The 21,011-nt window shown below is 45.9% G+C and overlaps 1 protein-coding gene across 2 annotated transcripts in view; it reads left to right on the top strand.

Moving 5' to 3' along the window:
- The window catches only part of LOC138295908 (centromere protein J-like), a 387,581-nt gene that overhangs the window by 153,929 nt on the left and 212,641 nt on the right, over window positions 1-21,011 (top strand). For both annotated transcript variants that reach the window (XM_069234528.1, XM_069234529.1), the window contains exons 4-5: window positions 16,720-16,971; window positions 20,306-20,401. In XM_069234528.1, the coding sequence (XP_069090629.1) occupies window positions 16,720-16,971; window positions 20,306-20,401 (348 nt within the window). The remainder of the gene's footprint in view (window positions 1-16,719; window positions 16,972-20,305; window positions 20,402-21,011) is intronic.

Raw genomic sequence — 21,011 nt, forward strand, 5'->3', positions numbered from 1 at the left:
TTGATCAGCATTCTGTCATTCATCTGTTCTTTTTGCTTTTGTCGCCCTACATAGGAAGGGTGTTCCCAGATGTGGGACCGGTACTCACTGCGCCACTGAATTCAAGCTAGCCTGGCTGATGAGGGTTGAAACCCTGAAACCAGTTCAAGGATGCTTGATTCCAGTTTAGGGAGGACCTGGCCTGGCCATTCGGGCTGGACTCTTCCCATGGTGAACAGGGTCAAGACTGAGTTGCATATGGCTGGGTCCAAACTGGGGTGGCATGATGAGCAAAAAAACAATGGATTACACCCAGATCTTTGTGACTGGGGGTAAATGTGTGCGTTGTTCAGCATTCCATCCATCATCTATTTCTTTTGCTATCATATTAAGGTGCAACATTTTTTGGATAGCGATCAAGTTGCTTTTTCTAATGTATGTCATGAAAATGTTTTCATGTTACTTTTTTAAGCCTGACACTTTTAACCTTACAGTCCACTGCCTTACGCCTGCGTTGGGGATACTGACAGGCTATTGGCATTGACATGGCTCTGTTACTATGACATCTCAAGACAGGTAAAAGAATGCCACAGAGCTTCTCAATCAATCAATCAGTCCATTTGTAGAGCATGCACTGTCATCCCTGAGGGTCACTGGGTGCTTTGGTGCCTTGTCTCTGATGAAAAGCCAGGTCTTGAGCTTTTTTCAGAAGAGAGGGTGCTGATCGGAGGTGTAGAGTTAGGGAGTTCAAGGTCTTGGTGGCTGTGCAGGAGAACAAGCAGCCTCCAGTGCGACTGCAGCAGATAGGGGTGAGTGTGAGGGCCAGTGTGGCAGACCGCAGGTGTGTTCTGGGGTAGTGGAAGGTTAGACATTGATTGATATAAGATGCCTCTCGATTGTGCAGTGCTTTGTAGGCATGCATGAGGCTCTTGAATTACATCTTTTCTGGATAGGGAGCCAGTGGAGGTGTCTGAGGTGGGGGGTGATGTGAGTCCATTTTGGTAGGTCCAGGATGAATCTGGCTGCTGTGTTCTGAATGGTCTGGAGTCTTCTGAGGAGTGAAGTGGGCAGTCCGGTGTAGAGAGTGTTGCAGTGGTCAAGGCGGCTGGAAAAGAGGGCCTGTGTGATGGATTTTCTGGGTTTGATAGGGATCCATCTAACGATCTTGCAGAGCATGCGGAAGCATTAGGAGGCGACTGTATTGATATGATGTTTCATTGTCAATTGGCTGTTGAGGAAGATGCCGAGGTTGTGTGCATGGGTTGTTGTGTGGGTCCAAGTTCTGCTGGCCACTAGCTGTGGTCCCAGGTCGAGGAGTTCTTACCAAAGAGCAGTACTTCTGTTTTATTGAGAGTTAAGCTTGAGACAACTGTTGTTCATCCATTTGGGTAGATTTGTCTTGGCCCTACAGAAGTGGATTTTGGTGTTGGTTGAGTCCTTGGTGAGGGAGCGGATGAGTTGGGTGTCGTCAGCATAGGAGATTATGTTGAGGCCGTCGGAATCTGACGATGTTTGCAAGGGAAGTCATGTAAATGATGAACAGGGTGGGGATGAGGGAGGATCCTTGGGGTACCCCAAGGACAAATGATGTCCTTAGGTGCGGAGGAAAATGCAGGCTCTGCGCTCGTCCTGATAGAAAGGAGGTGAGCCACTTGAGGGCATTTTGCTGTAAGCTTTTGGTGTGGAGTCTGTTGATGAGGTTATGGTGGGAGACAATGTCAAATGCCACTGAGAGTTCGAGGAGGATCACAGCCACGGCCTCTATGTGGTCAAGGAGAGCTCTGATTTCATCTGCGGTGGCGATTAGTGAGGTCTCCATGCTGTTGTTTGCGCAGAATTCCAATTAGGATGAGTCGAGAAGTTGATTGAGTTCCAGGTATTCTGTGAGTTGTATGTTGATAGCCTTCTCGAGTACTTTGGCTAGGGAAAGGAGAAGGAAGATTGGTCTTTAGTTTTTGAGGTTGCTGGGGTCGGCAGAGGGCTTTTTCAGGAGTGGTTTGACTGCGTGTTTCCATTTGTCTGCGAAAGTTGCTGTGGAGATGGAGGTGTTGAGGATGTTGATGAGTTCTGTGCTGATACAGTTGGCTCCAAGGCTGAAGGGATGGTGGGTGCAGGGGTTGGTGGGGGCTGTGTAGTAGATGGACGACATGATGGTCAGGGTGGTGTGAACAGTGAGAGGGGACCAGATGGTGAGTGTTCGATAGACGTTTCCTGGTTGCTCGTGGTTGACAAGACTGAGGGTAGGTGGTTGGGAATTGAAGTTGTTCTAGACTGTGGTTATCTTGCTGTGAAAGGAGTTTGAGTGAGAGTTACTGGGAGGGGTGGATGAAGTTCTCTGTGGCAGGAGGGTTGGCAAAGTTCTTGATGATCTTGAAAAATTCCATTGTGGTTGGCTGCGGAGGTGATGCGGTTGGTAATTGCTGCTCTCTTGGCTTCTTTGATGTGTTGGTGATATTTGCTGAGGGCTGCCTTGTAGGTGGCTCTGCTGGCGGAGTCGTAGAGGCTCTCCATCGCTTCTTGAGTTGGTAGCAACTGCTTTTTGTGGCTCTGAGCTCTGGGTTGTCAGTGCAGTTGGTGATCCAGATGACGAAGTTCCTGACGACCTGGTTGAGATCTGCTGAGGTATCGGGTTGTGAAGTGCTGAGGGATGGGGTCAATTGTGCTTGGGTAATTTTTTCGCAACTGCAGTGGGTGGTCCTGTTGGTCATGGTGGATGCATTTTAATCTCTGCCTGATAATGTAAAGTGGACGATGGCGTGGTCGGTCCACGAGAGCTCTGTAGTGTGGGTGAACTTGATTCTTTTGCTGGAGCTGAAGATGGCATCTAGTGTGTGTCTATCTTTGTGCATAGGGTGCAGTGACTAGTTGGGTGAGGCGGAAGTTGTTGAGGTTCTCAAGGAGGGTGGCAGTGTTGGTGTTTTTGGGGTCATCGATGTGGAAGTTGAGATCGCTGAGCAGCACCTGCTGTGCTTATTGCAAGAAGCCTCATTTCCACAACCTCCAAGCATACACTGACCATTCTGCCTTTTGGAAATACACCATCATTCCACCTTCTGGTAATTCACATGTTGCTGCTGGGCCCTTTCTAGGTCTCATTCCTTCCATTGACATAGACCTGACACCTTCACAGTGTTGCCTTCTCCTATGTGTCTGCAGAAGTCCCTGCTGTGATTCTTAACTCAAGACAGAAGCACTTCCGTGGCACCATCATTGCTGACACCAGATACCTTGGTGGCCTCTGATATGCCTCTTCCTTCAGCTTGACACTCAAAGGGTGACACACATCTTCACAATATTGGCTAGACTATGAATATTCCTGCTGCTGGGTGCTCACATGACACCAGCAGGCACCACTGGATGTTTCATTTCCGCTTGACATGGCCAAATGTGCTTGCTGCTCCACTGCACTGAACAATCCATTCATGTAGCCTTTTGTAGCTTCTCACTGGAGAGTAAACTGCCCCTTTTGCTAGTACTGTAACCTCTTATTTTAACTTAAAACCAAGAAGGTGATGTGTCTCCCAACACACTGTCCAGTTCTCCCTGTGGTCGATCTGTCTGAGTGCTGCACAGACCAAGGGCAGTAGAAGAATGAACTGTAACATGAACGGCTAAATAAACACAGTCTAAAGTGCTACCAATCATTTTGTACCTGGGCAATCACTTCCAGGTGGTTGTTCGAAGTGTAAGGGCGGCAGCCATGGCAGTTTATTGTAGCACTGTTGAGCTGTCTTCCTAGGGCTCATCATCAGTTTATTTTTTGTTTTCTACTCTATAACAAATCTACATCAGGCACTTAGTTATACTGTGCTGAGGTCACACACCCAGCCCAAGCTCCAATTAGTGTGACTTTGTTATTTTTTCAAACCTTCCATACTATGTATACTCAGCTGACTTTCCGAATACGTGTGCTTACCTTCGCATATTAAAACTGGTGAAAGCTGGAAACTAAGCAGGAACATTATCAGTTTATGATCTCTTCAGTGGAGACGGGCAGTAAGCCCTATTTGGAGACATCTGAGTGCTTCATAAATGAAAAAGGCACATACCAGTGCATCATCCCTTGTGAATAACACACACTCATTCAGTGGCTTCTATGAATAGAAGTCACAAGAACCATTTATAAGTGTGATTTACAAATGACAGGTGCAAATAAAAAGTTATTACAGTCAAGTTCTGATATCACAATGCCTGCTGCCGGAGCCAGGAATAGAGGTCAAAGGCAAGTCAGGTCATGGAGCATAACTGGAACTTGCTCTTCTTTCACTGCTCTATTTTAATAGCTTACAATGACAAGTGGATCAGAATATGTTTATTTTTTACACTCCCCAGAGAAGAGTTAGAATCTTTTGTCATGTTTCTACACATTCCGAGCTACTGCACTTTTTTTTTTTTACTGACATAATGAACTGTTTCTCATATCTGTTTGCAACAAATATCCAACAAGTTTCAGATGTGTTCAGTTTTGAACTGGAGGTTCTATTTTTAGTCTTCGTGATTGCAAACATGCCCTCACTCTTTCCCATGAAAGAGCTACGCACCAAGGTTTTAAGTGGTTTGTGGTAAAGGTGGTGGTGTGACCTTGCATTATATAGGATAAGATATGCCCTGGCGTACATGATGAGGAGTTTGCAAGTCACCTCAGAGTTCCATAGCCTTATAAAGGAACTCGGCCTTCAGCCTTGTTATTTTATATGGTTATGGAACTCCTCGGCAACTTGCAATATCCTTGTAGTGTATGGTTTATCTGTGATTCTGCTGCCACCAAGTGAGAGTCCCGAACAAGGTGTGGGAGCTGTGGCAGAAGAGAGCACCTACACGGGGACGAGGCCGTAATCAAAAGGGAGAGTTTGTCTCTCAGCAATAATGAGTTAATCCTCCCTGCAACTCCTTCAGGTTATCTGCAGAAATCAACAATGAAGCTTTTAAGAAGTACGGGTAACAAACTATTTTCCTCTGCCCTAGATCTATCTGCCACCCCTGATTTGGTGGTTCTAGGGAATTCTTCCTTTAACCTCTCAGGCCACTGTGTTCACTTTGCGGAATCTTTTAAGTATTTGGAAAAATATTTCATTGTCTATTCTTACCCAACTAGAAAAAGCAATAAAGACCACATTTAAGATACCTTACTAATAATCCTGAAGGTTCTGGTGGGTATAAAGGGAGAGGAAGAACCTTTAAATTGGGTTATGCAATTGGTGATGAAAAGAGAGGTAAGGAGGAAACTCTTCCAGTCTGGGTGTAGATGCTCTCCACTGTGTGTCCCCGGCTGTGTCTAAGGGTAGATGCTTCTCCCCAGTCACTGCAGGCAAAATTTGCGTATGAAGTTTATGGGACTCAAGCTGGCAAAACTCAATTTAAGAAATCTCCTGGGATTATAGTGTACAGCAGAGGGTACTTTGTCCCTTATGTAAAAACCTGTCTGTAATTTGCTTAGTACCGTCTAGCTGTGACCTCATCAGTCATATGCAATAAGAAAATGAAATCAGTGCTCAACAGTAATAATTTATTACAGTTGAGTTGTGATGTGACAAGACCTATTGCTGGAGGCACAAGACAGTGAAAGCAAGTTTATTGAGAAGAATTACAAATGCTTTTGAGACAATTAATTAGGTAACTAATTTTTCATCTCTCCTTCCTACCTTTTTTTACGTGAAATGTTGCAGTCTTTAGCCATTAATGAGACATTCATAGCAACTCTTATTGCACTTTTGGAGTTCAATAGATAAAAGAAGGAATCTATCCACCACTCATTCGAACCCACAACCACTTTTTTGCATTTTTTCAATTTACTTTTTTATAGTAATGTTTGCATTGCAGACAGTTTACCAAACTGTGGTCCAATCATAATGCTTTCAAGGCAGTTACATTATCATAATGCAGTATCAATCTGAGCAGACAACATATCATAGTCATAAAGTTGCACATTGGTTGTCCCGAGCATTCATCTGCCTTACAAGCCTTTGCATTATTGTCCGATGTGGAACACCATTCTTATTCCACTGTATTTTAAAATAACAGATTATTATGTATCTCTGAACAGTAACATCTCTACACAACATTTCAAACCATCCTCTACCTTCCCTCCATCCCCTCAATATCAACCATGCTGGGTCCAATCCACAACACCCAACCCCCTTGCACATCAGCAGTCGTGTTTCAATCTTCCTCTGCTTACTAATGCTTGTCACTCAAGGACCCTACATTTCGGCATGTGTAACCATCCTGTGTACTCCCCTCACTGGAGTGTCTCCCACCCTTGCTTCCATCCAATCTGTTACGTGCTGGCCGTGCCCCACATCCCTAAGAATTTATCAAGCTTTTATTGACATCCCCTCCCCTTGTAAGTCTCTCTTTTGATGACCTTCCGCAATTCCATGCCAGTCTCCCGATACTGGGGTGGTGGTGGAGGGGGGCCATCGCTCCACTTTTGGGCTGTATCCTGCCTGCCTGACCACCATGCATTCCATGTTAACCAGGATCTTCTGATAATGTATCAGATCCGAGGGATCCCATATCCCCAGTATTGTGGGCTTGGACTGGAAATCCAGGGGTACTCCGATAGCATCCTCTAAGGATTCACTTACTGCCTCCCAGAATGAACGCAGTCTATGGCAGCTCCAAAGTGTGTGTAGCAGCATGCCTTCCATCCCACAGCCTCACAGGCATAACACATTCTCTTCCCTCCCGATTTTGTGGAGCAATACCCTTATGTAGTATGTCCTGTGGACTATTTTGAATTGGATCAGGTGGTAGCTTGTCTTAATGGCAGCTTCCACAGGAAATCTAAATGCCGCCTCCCAGTCCTCATCATCCAATTCCCCTAGGTCCTGTTCCCATCTACCCTGCAGTTGAATGAGGGAGCCCTTTTGTTAGACTTGGCATCCTTGACTTGGTCTCCCCTAACTGTTTGCCTCTGTTTCCCAGGTTATTAATGTATGCTGGACTCTGTTTTTGCTGTTTTTGTTACTCTGGGCACTTTCCACTGCTATTCAGTGCTAAGGTGCAAGTGCTCCTATGTAAAATGTGTGTGTAATTGGGTTTCCATGATTGGCATATTTGATTTACTGGTAAGTCCATAGTACAGTGAACTAGAGGTGCCCACGGCCTGTAAAACAAATGCTACTAGTGGACCTGCAGCACTGGTTGTGCCATCCACATTAGTAGCCCTGTAAACATGGCTCAGACTTGCCACTGCAGTGTCTGCAGATTTTAACTGCCAATGCGACTTGGCAAGTGTACCCACTTTCCAGGCCTAAACCTTTCCTTTTCTTACATGTAAGACACCCCTAGGGTAGGCCCTAGGTAGCCCCATGGCCAGGGTGCAGTGTATGTTGAAGGTAGGACATATACTAATGTGGTTTATATGTCCTGACAGTGAAATACTGTCAAATTCGGATTTCACTGTAGCGAGGCCTATCTCTCTCAAAGGTTAACAATGGGGCTGCTATTAAAAATGATTGAAGCATAGATTCCTTTTGGGAGCAGATAGGCGTGAATTTTGGGTCTATGAGCTCACAATTTAAAAATACATTGTTTTGGTATAGGTGGTTTTGAGAGTGTGTGTTTGAAAATGCCACTTTTAGAAAGTGGGCATTTTCTTGCTTAAACCATTCTGTGACTCTCTGTGTTTGTGGATTTCCTGTCTGAGTCAGTTTGACAGTTGTGCTGTTTGCATCTCTCTCTAGACAGTGACACAAAGGGAGTTGGGGTGTAGCCTGCATATCCTGATGAGCCATCTGTGCTAGGAGGGAGAGGAGGAGTGGTCACTCACACCTGAAAGGGCTGTGCCCGCCCTCACACAATGCAGACTCCAACCCGCTGGTGTGTGTCTGGGACCTGGCCTGGGCAAGGCAGGATTTCACAAACAAGAGAGACTTTCCTTTGAAGTAAGCCTGCTTCAAAGGCCAAAATGGGTATAAGAAGAGCACCCAAAACCACAGACTTTAGATCCCTTCTGGACATCAAGAGGAACCTCTGCCTGAAGAAGAGCTGAAGAGCTGAGGAGAAGTGCTGCCCTGCCTGTGACTGTGCTTTGTGGAGTTATCCTGCAGTTGCTGCTTCTGCCTGTGCAAGGGGACAAAGACTGGTCTTTGTTGTGCATTCCAGCTTGTGAAGAAATCTCCAAGGGCTTGTCCTGAGCTTGCCTCCTGTTGTTGAAGTCTCAGGGCCCTCAAAGACCTCTACTGCCAGCACCTGGACTCTCTGCTGAGACTCCTGCCCTGCCAAGGGGTGGCCTATCCAGTTCCTGGAGCCTTGGAAGTTGAAGCTGAAAATCCACGCACAGACCGCCGTGCGGGGAAAATATCGACACACCTTCTGAGACGTGGCTGAAAAACAAAACGCCGCAGGGTTCGCGGCAGAAATCGACACTCCACCGCCATCGCCGCTGGAAGATCGATGCACGCAGCTGGAGAAATGACTCACAACACCCACTGAGGGAGGTTGATAACGGCACAACCCACATAGCGCAGTTTTGCGGATACCATGCAGCAGGATTTTTGGCGCAAACCTTGCTGGGCACGGAAAAACAATGCAAATCCTGCCCAGACCCGAGTGCTTGCCTGGATCGATGCATTGCTCTCCTGCAGAGAGGAAAAGCAGCGCACGCCGACCCGACCAGAGGAGGAGAATAACACACGGTCTTGCTTGCGGGTGAGAAATCGATGCATTGCTAGCCTTTTCTGACGCACACTCGCCTGTGGGTGTTATTTTGACGCTACCAAGGTACTTTTCAACGCTAACAGTGTTTTTACTGTTTTCTCAAGGATTTAAGACTCTTTTGCTTTTAAAATTAATAACTTGACTTGTGTATGTTGAATGTTTGTCATGTTGGTCTTGTTTTGTTTAGATAAATAGTTCCAATTTTTCTAAACCTGTCTTGTGTCATTTTGTGGTGTTTTCACTGAGTTACATCTGAAAAAAATGATAATAATAATGAAGGCACCACATAGACAAGAAAGATTACGGAATAAAAGAAAAATAAGGAAGTACATAGCCAAAAGATGAGTACTTGCATTGCTGGCTGCAAAGCAAAACATGCTACTATCCCCAAAACTTCTCAAGGATATCTGTTTAAAAAATGAACATCCAGTCCCTAAGTCAAAAAATGGCAATCACTATATACCACCTTATTCCATAAAAAAGACTGACTACAATACTTTAGGGATGTAAATTGTGTTTTTTTGTCTTCCCCAAGTTAAACGCTTCTACATGCTGCATGTAGGGGGAATTCTGAAGAAGAGCTCAATGGGTAGCCCGTTTGGGCCTGGGACATTCCGGATCTGCACTAGCCCCATTGCCAATGCTCTTTCCTCCTCTGAGATGTCGGCCTCCAGCCCCCTTCTCTGATCTGCCCTGAGATATCGCACCAGGCAGCCATTCCCAAAGGCCAGCACTTCTTCACCCGAGGTGTGTAGTTGTGTACTATAGAATTATTCCATGTATCTCACAAACGCCTCTAGTATTTGCTCACTCACTTTCACTGATTCCCCTGAGCTCTTCCACATGCAGTCCCTCCCTTTCCTTGCTCCCTATACACACCAGCAGTTTGTCTGCCTTTTCCCCTGCATCATAAATACACTTCTGTCTGGTGCTATATGCAGTTTAACCTAATTCCAGGCCACCATATGGAACTCTTCCTGTTTCAGACCTAGCTCTTTCTCTTCAGCTTGGAGTAGGAGAGGCAGCACAGTCTCTCTATAGTTGCGTCATCTCCCTCTCCAAGGTGGTCTGTCTACTGAGTCACTCCCTCAGTAGAGTGACTGCTACCTTTCCTGAGAAAATAACCTCCCTGATCATGGCTTTGTACACTTCCCACAGTGTGATTGGGCTCTGCACTGTCCCCTTATTCTCCTTAAAATAAAGCTTTGTGGTTTTGTCCAGTCTCCAAACCTCCTGCTTATTTGTGAGGCACCAGGTTTCCATCCTCTAATCCCATGGTGAACTCAGTCTATCAGTGGTGTATGTGACCTGCAGAGGGGAGTGATCACTTCTCCCCCATGCCAGGTATTTGGCCTCTGTAAATCTGTGTAATGCACCCCCTGGAGTGAGGAAGTAGTCAAGCCTAGACGGCAAATCATGTGTGTGTGAGTAGTACGAGTAACCCCTTTCCTGCCTGTTTAGAGCCCCCCAGATATCACTCAGTCCCAATGGCTGCACAAACCCCTCCAGTTCCCCAGTGTCCCCTCCCCTTCATGTCTTGTGCTCATTCTGTCCAGATACGTGGTCATGACTAAGTTGAAATCCCCACTGAGGATCGTAAGTGCCTGTGATGCATCTGTTAGGATGCTCCCTAACATTTTAGCATTGCTAACTTAAGTCCCGGTAGGACGTACAGGTTAAGCAACAAGATGGTCTCCCCCCCCCCATTTGCTCATCAGAGCACCGCAGCAGCCATTGGTATCTGTCCATGTGCTGGACACATGAAGCTGTTGTGATTTTTTAAGGAGAATCAACACTCCCCTAGAACCCAAAGTGTAGTGTGCATGGCAGGCCATTTTATATAACCCTTTCCATTAGCTACCATGTTGGCCATCTATCAGGTGGGTTTCCTGCAGAAACACTATGCCAGCTTTGTATCTGTTTAGTGCCTTATTAATTAGGCCTCTTTTCACTCTCTTGGCTAGCCTGTTCATGTTCCATGTGAACATTGTCAAATTCCGTTTCTGTGTCATGGTGGCCTCAAATTTCCTGTCTCCCATCCCCACCCTGCGCCCTGGTGTACCTGTGTAGCTGCTACCCTGGTGTCACGAGGACCCGATATGTAGTGAACTTTCCTTCCAGTAATCCCCTCCTTAACTTACCATGCCATGATTTTGCAACTGACCCCACCCCCCAATTCATGGCATATATAAACCTCAAACAATACCAACATTACACCTTCTGAGCATCCTTGGCTGGGGCACAGCCAATAGGCTGTATGGGAGTCATAGATACTCACCCTGCCTCCTTAATGCCTCAGTATTTTAGGTCTGCACTTACTTTCTTATTCTCTATTTCAACCGGAGCCCCAGAGTACATTCCGGGTCTTACCATAGTTCATGGGCGCTTGCTCAGTTGCAGGTCGACTCTTAAACAATATGCCCAGGGCCCAGTTTAACAGTATATAGGAGAAATTTTCCCCTACCCAAGGAAGTCACCTTACTCAAGGTCCCTTGCAGTCAACGGGGTGATCTTCAGTCATCTCTCCTTGTCCGGCTCTGTCTCTGTGCATTCTGGTCCACTGTAGGAAAGTACCATCTTGCCTGGCATGCTACTCCCATATTTCACTGTATATATGTTGTTTTAGTTGTATGTGTCACTGGGACCCTGCCAGCCAGGGCCCCAGTGCTCATAAGTGTGCCCTGTATGTGTTACCTGTGTTATGACTAACTGTCTCACTGAGGCTCTGCTATTCAGAACCTCAGTGGTTATGCTCTCTCATTTCTTTCCAAATTGTCACTAACAGGCTAGTGACCAATTTCACCAATTTATATTGGCATATTGGAACACCCTTATAATTCCCTAGTATATGGTACTGAGGTACCCAGGATATTGGGGTTCCAGGAGATCCCTATGGGCTGCAGCATTTCTTGTGCCACCCATACAGAGATCTGACAATTCTTACACAGGCCTGCCAGTGCAGCCTGAGTGAAATAACGTCCACGTTATTTCACAGCCATTTACCACTGCACTTAAGTAACTTATAAGTCACCTATATGTCTAACCTTTACCTGGTAAAGGTTGGGTGCTAAGTTACTTAGTGTGTGGGCACCCTGGCACTAGCCAAGGTGCTCCCACATTGTTCAGGGCAAATTCCCCGGACTTTGTGAGTGCGGGGACACCATTACACGCTATATAGCTCTATAGCGTCACAATGGTAACTCCGAACATGGCTATGTAACATGTCTAGGATCATGGAATTGTCACCCCAATGCCATTCTGGCATTGGGGAGACAATTCCATGATCCCTCGAGTCTCTAGCTCAGACCGGGTACTGCCAAACTGCCTTTCCCGGGGTTTCACTGCAGCTGCTGCTACTGCCAACCCCTCAGACAGGTTTCTGCCCTCCTGGGGTCCAGCCAGGCTTGGCCCAGGAAGGCAAAACAAAGGACTTCCTCAGAGAGAGGGTGTTACACCCTCTCCCTTTGGAAAAAGGTGTCAGGGCTGGGGAGGAGTAGCCTCCCCCCAGCCTCTGGAAATGCTTTGATGGGCACAGATGGTGCCCATCTCTGCATAAGCCAGTCTTCACCGGTTCAGGGATCCCTCAGCCCAGCTCTGGCGCAAAACTGGACAAAGGAAAGGGGAGTGACCACTCCCCTGACCTGCACCTCCCCTGGGAGGTGCCCAGAGCTCCTCCAGTGTGCTCCAGACCTCTGCCATCTTGGAAACAGAGGTGCTGCTGGCACACTGGACTGCTCTGAGTGGTCAGTCCCAGCAGGTGACGTCAGAGACTCCTTCTGATAGGCTCCTTCAGGTGTTGCTAGCCTATCCTCTCTCCTAGGTAGCCAAACCTCCTTTTCCGGCTATTTAGGGTCTCTGCTTTGGGGAATTCCTTAGATAACGAATGCAAGAGCTCATCAGAGTTCCTCTGCATCTCTCTCTTCACCTTCTGCCAAGGAATCGACTGCTGACAGCGCTGGAAGCCTGCAAAACTGCAACAAAGTAGCAAAGACGACTACTGCGACCTTGTAACACTGATCCTGCCGCCTTCTCGACTGTTTTCCTGGTGGTGCATGCTGTGGGGGTAGTCTGCCTCCTCTCTGCACTAGAAGCTCCGAAGAAATCTCCCGTGGGTCGACGGAATCTTCCCCCTGCAACCGCAGGCACAAAAGAACTGCATCACCGGTCCTCTGGGTCTCCTCTCAGCACGACGAGCGAGGTCCCTTGAACTCAGCAACTCTGTCCAAGTGACTCCCACAGTCCAGTGACTCTTCAGTCCAAGTTTGGTGGAGGTAAGTCCTTGCCCCCCCACGCTAGACTGCATTGCTGGGAACCGCATGTTTTGCAGCTACTCCGGCTCCTGTGCACTCTTCCAGGATTTCCTTTGTGCACAGCCAAGCCTGGGTCCCCGGCACTCTAACCTGCATTGCACGACCTCCTGAGTTGTCCTCAGGCTTCGTGGGACCCTCTTGTGCAACTTCGGGTGAGCTCCGGTTCACTCCACTTTGTAGTGCCTGTTTTGGCACTTCTGCGGGTACTGCTTGCTTCTGAGTGGGCTCTTTGTCTTGCTGGACGCCCCCTCTGTCTCCTCACGCAATTGGTGACATCTTGGTCCCTCCTGCGCCACAGCAGCATCCAAAAACCCTAACCGCGACCCTTGCAGCTAGCAAGGCTTGTTTGTGGTCTTTCTGAGGGAAAACACTTCTGCAAGACTCTTCACAACGTGGGACATCCATCCTCCAAAGGGGAAGTTTCTAGCCCTTGTCGTTCTTGCAGAATCCTTAGCTTCTACCATCCAGTGGCAGCTTCTTTGCACCCACAGCTGGCATTTCCTGGGCATCGGCCCACTCTCGACTTGATCGTGACTCTTGGACTTGGTCCCCTTGTTCCACAGGTACTCTCGTCTGGAAATCCATTGTTGCTGCATTGCTGGTGTTGGTCTTTCCTGCAGAATTCCCCTATCACGACTTCTGTGCTCTTTGGGGAAATTAGGTGCACTTTGCACCCACTTTTGAGGGTCTTGGGGTGGGCTATTTTTCTAACCCTCACTGTTTTCTTACAGTCCCAGCGACCGTCTACAAGGTCACATAGGTTTGGGGTCCATTCGTGGTTCGCATTCCACTTCTAGAGTATATGGTTTGTGTTGCCCCTATCCCTATGTGCCCCCATTGCATTCTATTGTGACTATACATTGTTTGCACTGTTTTCTATTGCTATTACTGCATATTTTGGTATTGTGTACATATATCTTGTGTATATTTGCTATCCTCACACTGAGGGTACTCACTGAGATACTTTGGCATATTGTCATAAAAATAAAGTACCTTTATTTTTAGTATATCTGTGTATTGTGTTTTCTTATGATATTGTGCAAGTGACACAAGTGACACTAGTGGTACTGTAGGAGCTTCACTCGTCTCCTAGTTCAGCCTAAGCTGCTCCGCTAATCTACCTTTTCTATCAGCCTAAGCTGCTAGACACCCCTCTACACTAATAAGGGATACCTGGGCCTGGTGCAAGGTGTAAGTACTCCTTGGTACTCACTACAAGCCAGTCCAGCCTCCTACATCCACTCCTTTCTCTCTCCAGGACCAGTGCTTCTCATTTGTTGTTGACCAAGGTGGAACTGCAGCTTTTAACCTCTTGCACTGTCCTCTCTTGTTCAGCTCTCATTTGCTGCTTCATCAGTGAAGCCTTGGTTCTCCTGTCCTTCTGACATCTGGCGCACACCGGTCACCATCTTGTGTCTCCCGGTGTGCAGGGCAGTGGGCCAGATCACAAGCCCTGTTGTTCCAACTAGTTTCATGCCTCTTGCACCATTAGCAGGAAATGGGCCTTGTCCCCATATGCAATCCTCAGGTTTGTCAAGCAGATGTGAGCATATTTCAAGTTCAGTTGGTGTAGTACTTTCTTGATTGGCATGACTGTGCCTGTCTGCCTCTGGGCCAGGTGGTATAATCCAGATACGGGTTGACTTTGCAACTTCCCAGCGCCATGTTTCTGTGACGCCAGCAATATAATATCTCTGTCTCTAAAGTTCATTAGTCAGACTATGATTATTCCCAGGCCCGACACCAGTGGAGATGCCTATATTTTGCAGACTTTCTCAACTGAGAAGAAGCGCAGTGGTTGTCCCTGTAGTACAGTCTCTCTCAGCCAGTTTTCTACTAACAGCTCTACATTAGGGCCTCCCGTCCCTTCTGGGACCCCCACCAGCCTCACATTTTGTCATCAGGACCTGTCTTCCACATCTTTCAAGCAACCCGTTAATGTTTTCATCTCTCTCTCCTTGGCTGAGCACATTGCTGTGAGGTCCTTGGCATTTGGTTGGACAGTGCTGAGCTGTTATTCAGTCTCCTTCACTGGCTTAGCCAGCTTTTTGTGGTCCTCCCACAAGCAACTCACTTCGTTGACGATTGGGGTGGCCTGTGAGTCCAGCTCCACTTTAGTGTCACTAATGACCTTCAGTATAATAGGCATGTGTTTGGCCCGGGGGGCATCCAATCCCTCCACTTGCATGTGTGCATCTTTCTCTGCCTCCACCATCTTGCCTTGGGACCTACTCTTCAGTGTTTGAGTCCTCCCCATCACTCCAGGATCCTTTCCCCTTTTATCCCCAAGCAGTAGGTGGGGGGCAGAGAGAGGCCCAGCAGTTCTTCACCATGTCTCCCCTTGGCAATCAGTTCTCACGCTGAATGGCGACCAGATCTCAGGAGGTCAGCCCTCTTCAGTCTAGGCTGTGTTGATATGTACATTTATTTCACAGGCAGTTCCCAGCTGTGTCATGCCACGGACTCCACCTATCTGCAGGTAATGAACAGTCAAGGGTCCCCAGGGCCTGCCTTCACAACTGTGGCCCATGTAATCTTTTGGGTGGGGGTTGGCAATAGATAGGAGCCACTCCCTTAGTTTCCCCTGGCTCCATGGAGGATAGCACAAACTAGGCAAGCTGATTATGTCTGCCCCTTCAGTCTCTTGCCTCTTCAGAGGGGGCCTAGATGGGGTACCCACTGAATTCTGGCCCACTGCAGCTGCACCATCTGTCTTTATATTCGGGGAGCTCCCCAGTCGTGTCTCAGCATGATCCGGGCTGCACCCCCCATGGTAATTGCATTACCCAGCCCCAATGGCTGCCTTTCACTTATTCACTCCTTCAGAAGCTTCAGTGCCCTTGTGTTCCCTTTTTTGAGGCACCGTTGTGTCCAGACTCATGTCACCTCTGCAGTCTGGGTCTGGCTCTTGCAGGCGGCAGGTTCTACTGGATATTGGTCCTGCTGTGTTCTTTTGGGCACCTCAGCCACCATCCCGCACTGCTGCTGATCTGTAGGTCAGGTCGATAGCCTCTGCAATGGTACACCGCTTCCCCTGCTGATCTACAGCTGTTCCCGGTGTGGGCTCAGAGTCCATTGGCCACAATTTTGTCTGGTCAGAGCTGCAGCCTCGTCGCCCAAGATTCAGTCCAGGGGTCGGACCTGGGTTGCTCATCACGGTTTCTGCCTGTACCTTCACCTCAGGCGGTCAGTTCCTCTGCATGGGCAAGTAAGCCTCCCAGGATATTGGACTCTGGGGTGCTGTTTTCAGTGGGAGCTAAACAGCTCACGTTTCACCCCATGGCCAATCAGGCCATGCCCTCCACAGCCAACTTTTGAAAGTGACATATTAGCTACTTAAAGAAAGATTTTGCAAAAAAATTCAAACTACATAGTGGCATGTTTATGTTCACAGTACAGATTCTATTTTTATTGTACATATCTACAACAATAATAACTTTCATCTTAAGGAACACGAGCTCAAGGATTTCAAAGGAGACTGGAGGAAGAGTGATTGTGTGAGTGTATTACAGTAAACATAACACAACTTACCATATGTTATGAGGGCATCGTAAGTCGCTTCAGTATTCTGTGACCTAATAAATAACTTGCCTTTCAGCCAAATTCCTCTATGAGGTCACCAATCTCATCACTGACATTCAATATTCTTGAAATATACAGAAGGGATACTTTATATGATATATATTCTCACTGAGTGACAAATAACTTGATCAAGTGTGTTTCTTCTGTGTTGTAATATCCAGTATTGCCTTCTTATTTATTGCAGCAGGATATCAATTTTCGTCTGGAATTCCATCTCAGTTTGTCGCTGCAAGGCCGGGGCTTATTCAGGGATACTCTGCCTCCTCGTTTCCCATAAGCACAACAACAGAAATCACCACACAAGCTCATAATCATGGAAACCTATCTGCCGTTGCTTGGGCAATGCAGCCTTCCACACAGCGCAACTCCCCAGCATCTTCACCTAGCAGTAGCCACTCAGAAACGTCAAGCAACATTCCACCTACTCAGAGTTCAGGTCAGTGGTGAAAGGATTAACAAAGAGCATGCGCAATGTTTAGTGATGCAAATAATAAAACAAGGGTCCTAGTGGAAAACAGTCATCTAATTTTGTTTTTTTGGTATGATAGCATAGATTCATAGGCATTAATTTTAATGTGAAATTAGTCATAATCATTGGAATGAGCAATTCAACCTGAGACTCAGAGTGAATATTGGTCAAGAAATCAACTGTGTTAAACATAGAGACCAATCTTTGCAATAATGAAAATTGTGTGAACAACAACCATAAAACGTGCTTAGTACAAATGAACAAACTCCAGACACCAGATCAGACTCCATTAATATAAATGAACAATGCGTTAAAATAAAAAGCTGAATGCCTATATGGACGGAAACATTTATTTTTGCAAAAGCCAATGTATTCTTTTGTAACTGTAATATTTTTAGCAGTTTAAATAAATCAGTCAACGTTTTGGCTTCTTGGTGCCATATGTGCACAAGAACATCATCTGGACATGATTCAGTCAGAAAAACGTTTTCACATGTCAGAGAATTGGGCAGAAATGCAAAGTTTCCCAATCAGATAGATGCTCAAGCAGTTCCAGTTTAAAAAAAAAATGGAAAAATGATAATAAGTAGTGCAGATGTCGGGAGGGCAATGAACTAGCATGGCAAAAAAAACATTACAAATTATATCAAACATAAAAAAAGTTGGAAGTAGTGAAATCATTCTCACAAAATTAGACAATTCAAGTGGTGAGCTGGAAGACATAATGGAAATGATCCATTGGCTTACCTCTGTAAGGACACAATGATATGTAAGAACTCTAAGAAAGGTTGCATTAAATCTAGTTGGAAAACATGTGTCAACTGGACAACAAAAATGACTCATCAATAAAGAACTCAGACCGAGGCAAAAATACCAAGTGACTGGCAGGTGACTGGCAGGAAATAACAGCCCCAAGAAACCTGTTAGGTAAATGTTGTGCTATAATAGATGTTTGTTACTTTCTAACCGTGTAACAAATTTTACTCACCAAAGATTAATTACGAGCAATCGTATCCTCAAAGTTTACTGGCAGCGTAGAAGTTCTGTTTCAGAAGATGAAGGAGTCAAAGATACAAAGAAGATTGTAAGGCGCTCAAGATTTAAAGACAAGTTTAGAATGATTGAAACTTTATTTAACAACAAACCAGTTCTTTACTAGAAAGAGTGGGGTTCAAATCCCAAGGAAGTGTTAGCATTGAAGAGCAGCATGTAAAAAGTCTTTTATAAACTTTAAGCAGCTCAGTAAGTACTACAAGTGAAGAAACAAAATATCCATAAGCCTTTTAGAGTGCTACCCTACAGAGGGCTCAGTCAGTAAGACTACATAAGTACTTACTTGTCGCTTAAATCTGGATGGTGGCGATCAGTGTCTCTAGCCACCCATATTTAAAATAGAGTTTCAAACCATGTTTTAAACATAGATGGTTGGAAACAGTGATCTCTATTACCCAGATGTTAGCAACAACTGATCAATAGACTTACTGTGGTTAAAGAAATTTGTTTTGATTTACTTTTCATTTACAAAATTAGGATCTGGGGAATTTTCATTTGCAGATATAAGACTATGGAAAGTCTCCTAGATGGATGAACCTTGCAGTTATAAGTCAGATAGGAGTGAGAAAATGACTGTTCCACTAAGGGTGTCTTATTAAGTGGTATTGCAAATGTAGTGAATACACAAAGTCACAACTTTGCAGGATTTCACATAATATATTAATGCCTTTCCTCACACTTGTTGGAATTCTAAACGTACACTTCCACCTAATAGCAAAGTTAGGGAAGGTCACCGAATACCTACATTTTAGGGAATATAAGGAAAAGGATCTTTTCACATAGAAAACATTTTCCATGTGAGGAAGTATAAAATGAAAAGTTAAGCACTTACACATTTACCATAACCATGCAGCAGCAGATATTCCCTCTTACCCTGATTACAAGTGGCCTGTTAAACTGGCTGTTTTTTTCCCCACCCCGTTTTACTAATGCCAAGGATACTGCTAAATGTGGACGGGGGAAGCCATTGTATTTTGAGTTTGCCCCTGGGGGTTCACTAAGAGATGATGGTTCATAGGGGACATCTTTAATTCTGGTGATGATTCTCCCAGTGGCTCTTCATTTTGTGTTGGACTTTTGTCTGAGTTTTCGCACTGCTTTGAGGAGAAGAAAACTCTGAGTGATGGTAAAATACTTAAAAATCTGATGGGCCTGATAACTGCTGTCACAGATCCAATCAGAATTAAGAGGCCACTTGTAATTAGAGCCACTGTAGACCTAGGGTTTCTTGCTGGTATGCACATTCCAAGGTATCCACAAAGGTAATCTTTTTTACCCACGGTACACCTCGTGGGTTTGTGAATCACAAAAATTTAAAAAGCGTCTACTCAGACCAAAGCCATATATCCATGCTTGCATAGGAATCCACATATTTTGTCAGTCTGCCTCCTAGTATGTTGCACTATGATATCAGTTTCATGTGTATGTCTGTTATCTATGAGCCCGATTCCGAGTTTGGCGGTCCGAGGACCTCCAAACTCATGGTGGTGGTCGGACCGCTGCACTCCTGGTGGTCCGACCGCAGATTGTGATCCTGGAGGTCGGACTGCCAGGAGAGAGCTGCCTCAGCCGGGATCAGGGATCCTGACGGGTTAGGGGAGGTTGGAGATGTGGTCTGCCATGGCGGTGTCGAGTTCAGCACTGCGATGCTGAGCAAGACTCCACTTTTCACCAGTCTTTCCATGTCGGTTGCACCACCGTGGACAGGCTGGTGGAAAGCCAGGGGTGGGGGCCACAGGAGGGCCCCAGCACTGCCCATGCCTTTAGCATAGGCAGTGCAGGGGCCCCCTGCCAGCACCCTTCAATGGGTGCTGGTGAGCGATGGCCTTGGCCTCAGCTCCCTAAAGGAGCCGAGGCCAATGCCACTGCACTGTTTCCACCCGGATGACCTCCGGAAACATCATAATTGTGACATTTCCACTGGTCAGCCAGGGGAAAACATTGTAATATGATGAGGGTGACTGTGGCCTCCTCCTTCAGCTTTGACGGTCCAAGGGTCGGACTGCAAAGGTCATATTCAGGCCCTATGTTGTTTGACTAAAGTAACTTGGAATCTGCTAGGATTAAAACATTTTGAAAGTTCAAGGAATCAACTAATGGTGTAGTTTTCAATGAACAGCAAATATGTTATGAATATGTTACCTCTTTCATGTCTTTGACCACAAAACCTTGGCTTAGCTAGTTGAGCAGATGTTCACATGATTGATAAGTAATTGTTTTTCTCCAAATTCTGTTGCTTTGAATTTAGTAAATATCACAGCCCCTTTGCCATCAACTGATGGGACCACAAAACAGAAGTTATCCAGACAGGAAGCCCAGCAAGATGAACCACCAGCAAGCAATGGTAAATAGAAGTTATAACTGCAGAAATCCAACATTGTACGTATATGCAGACCTGTAGCTAGAAAATGACTTATTTAGTTCAGGGTCTGATTCACAAACTGTACTTTGTAGTTAATTGTGTGGTACTACAAAAAGTACTACAAATTGCAATTCACAAACTATGTGTGGAATTTTACACCTCAACATCACATATAGTTATTTGTGCATATAAGTATTTGTTTTGGTAGTAAATGTGGGTAGGACTGGAGGAAGTCGGTGGGAAAAGAGGCAGACACTACAAAATGGAATGGGATTATGGAGGAGTAAGAGGGGTGTAGCGGTGGTAAGAGAGGGGTTAGGAACAGAGATGTCACTGACCCACACAAGAGTAAACCAAATGCATTCCTCCAGGGGTGGAGACATGTAATTTACACTTTTGTAGTAAGCTTGCACTCGGAGTTTGTGGGTATCGAAAGTAGTAAATTTACTCCAAAGTATAAAGTTACTCAAAAGATACCTTTGTGAATTAGGCCCTTAAATTAGAAACATTTTGGTCATGCACTAACCATAATGGGGCTACTATTGTCACTGAACACGTTTTGAATCAAGTGATGTTGAACACACATTTCATC

This window comes from Pleurodeles waltl, chromosome 5 (assembly GCF_031143425.1).
Source record: "Pleurodeles waltl isolate 20211129_DDA chromosome 5, aPleWal1.hap1.20221129, whole genome shotgun sequence".
Lineage (NCBI taxonomy): Eukaryota > Metazoa > Chordata > Amphibia > Caudata > Salamandridae > Pleurodeles > Pleurodeles waltl.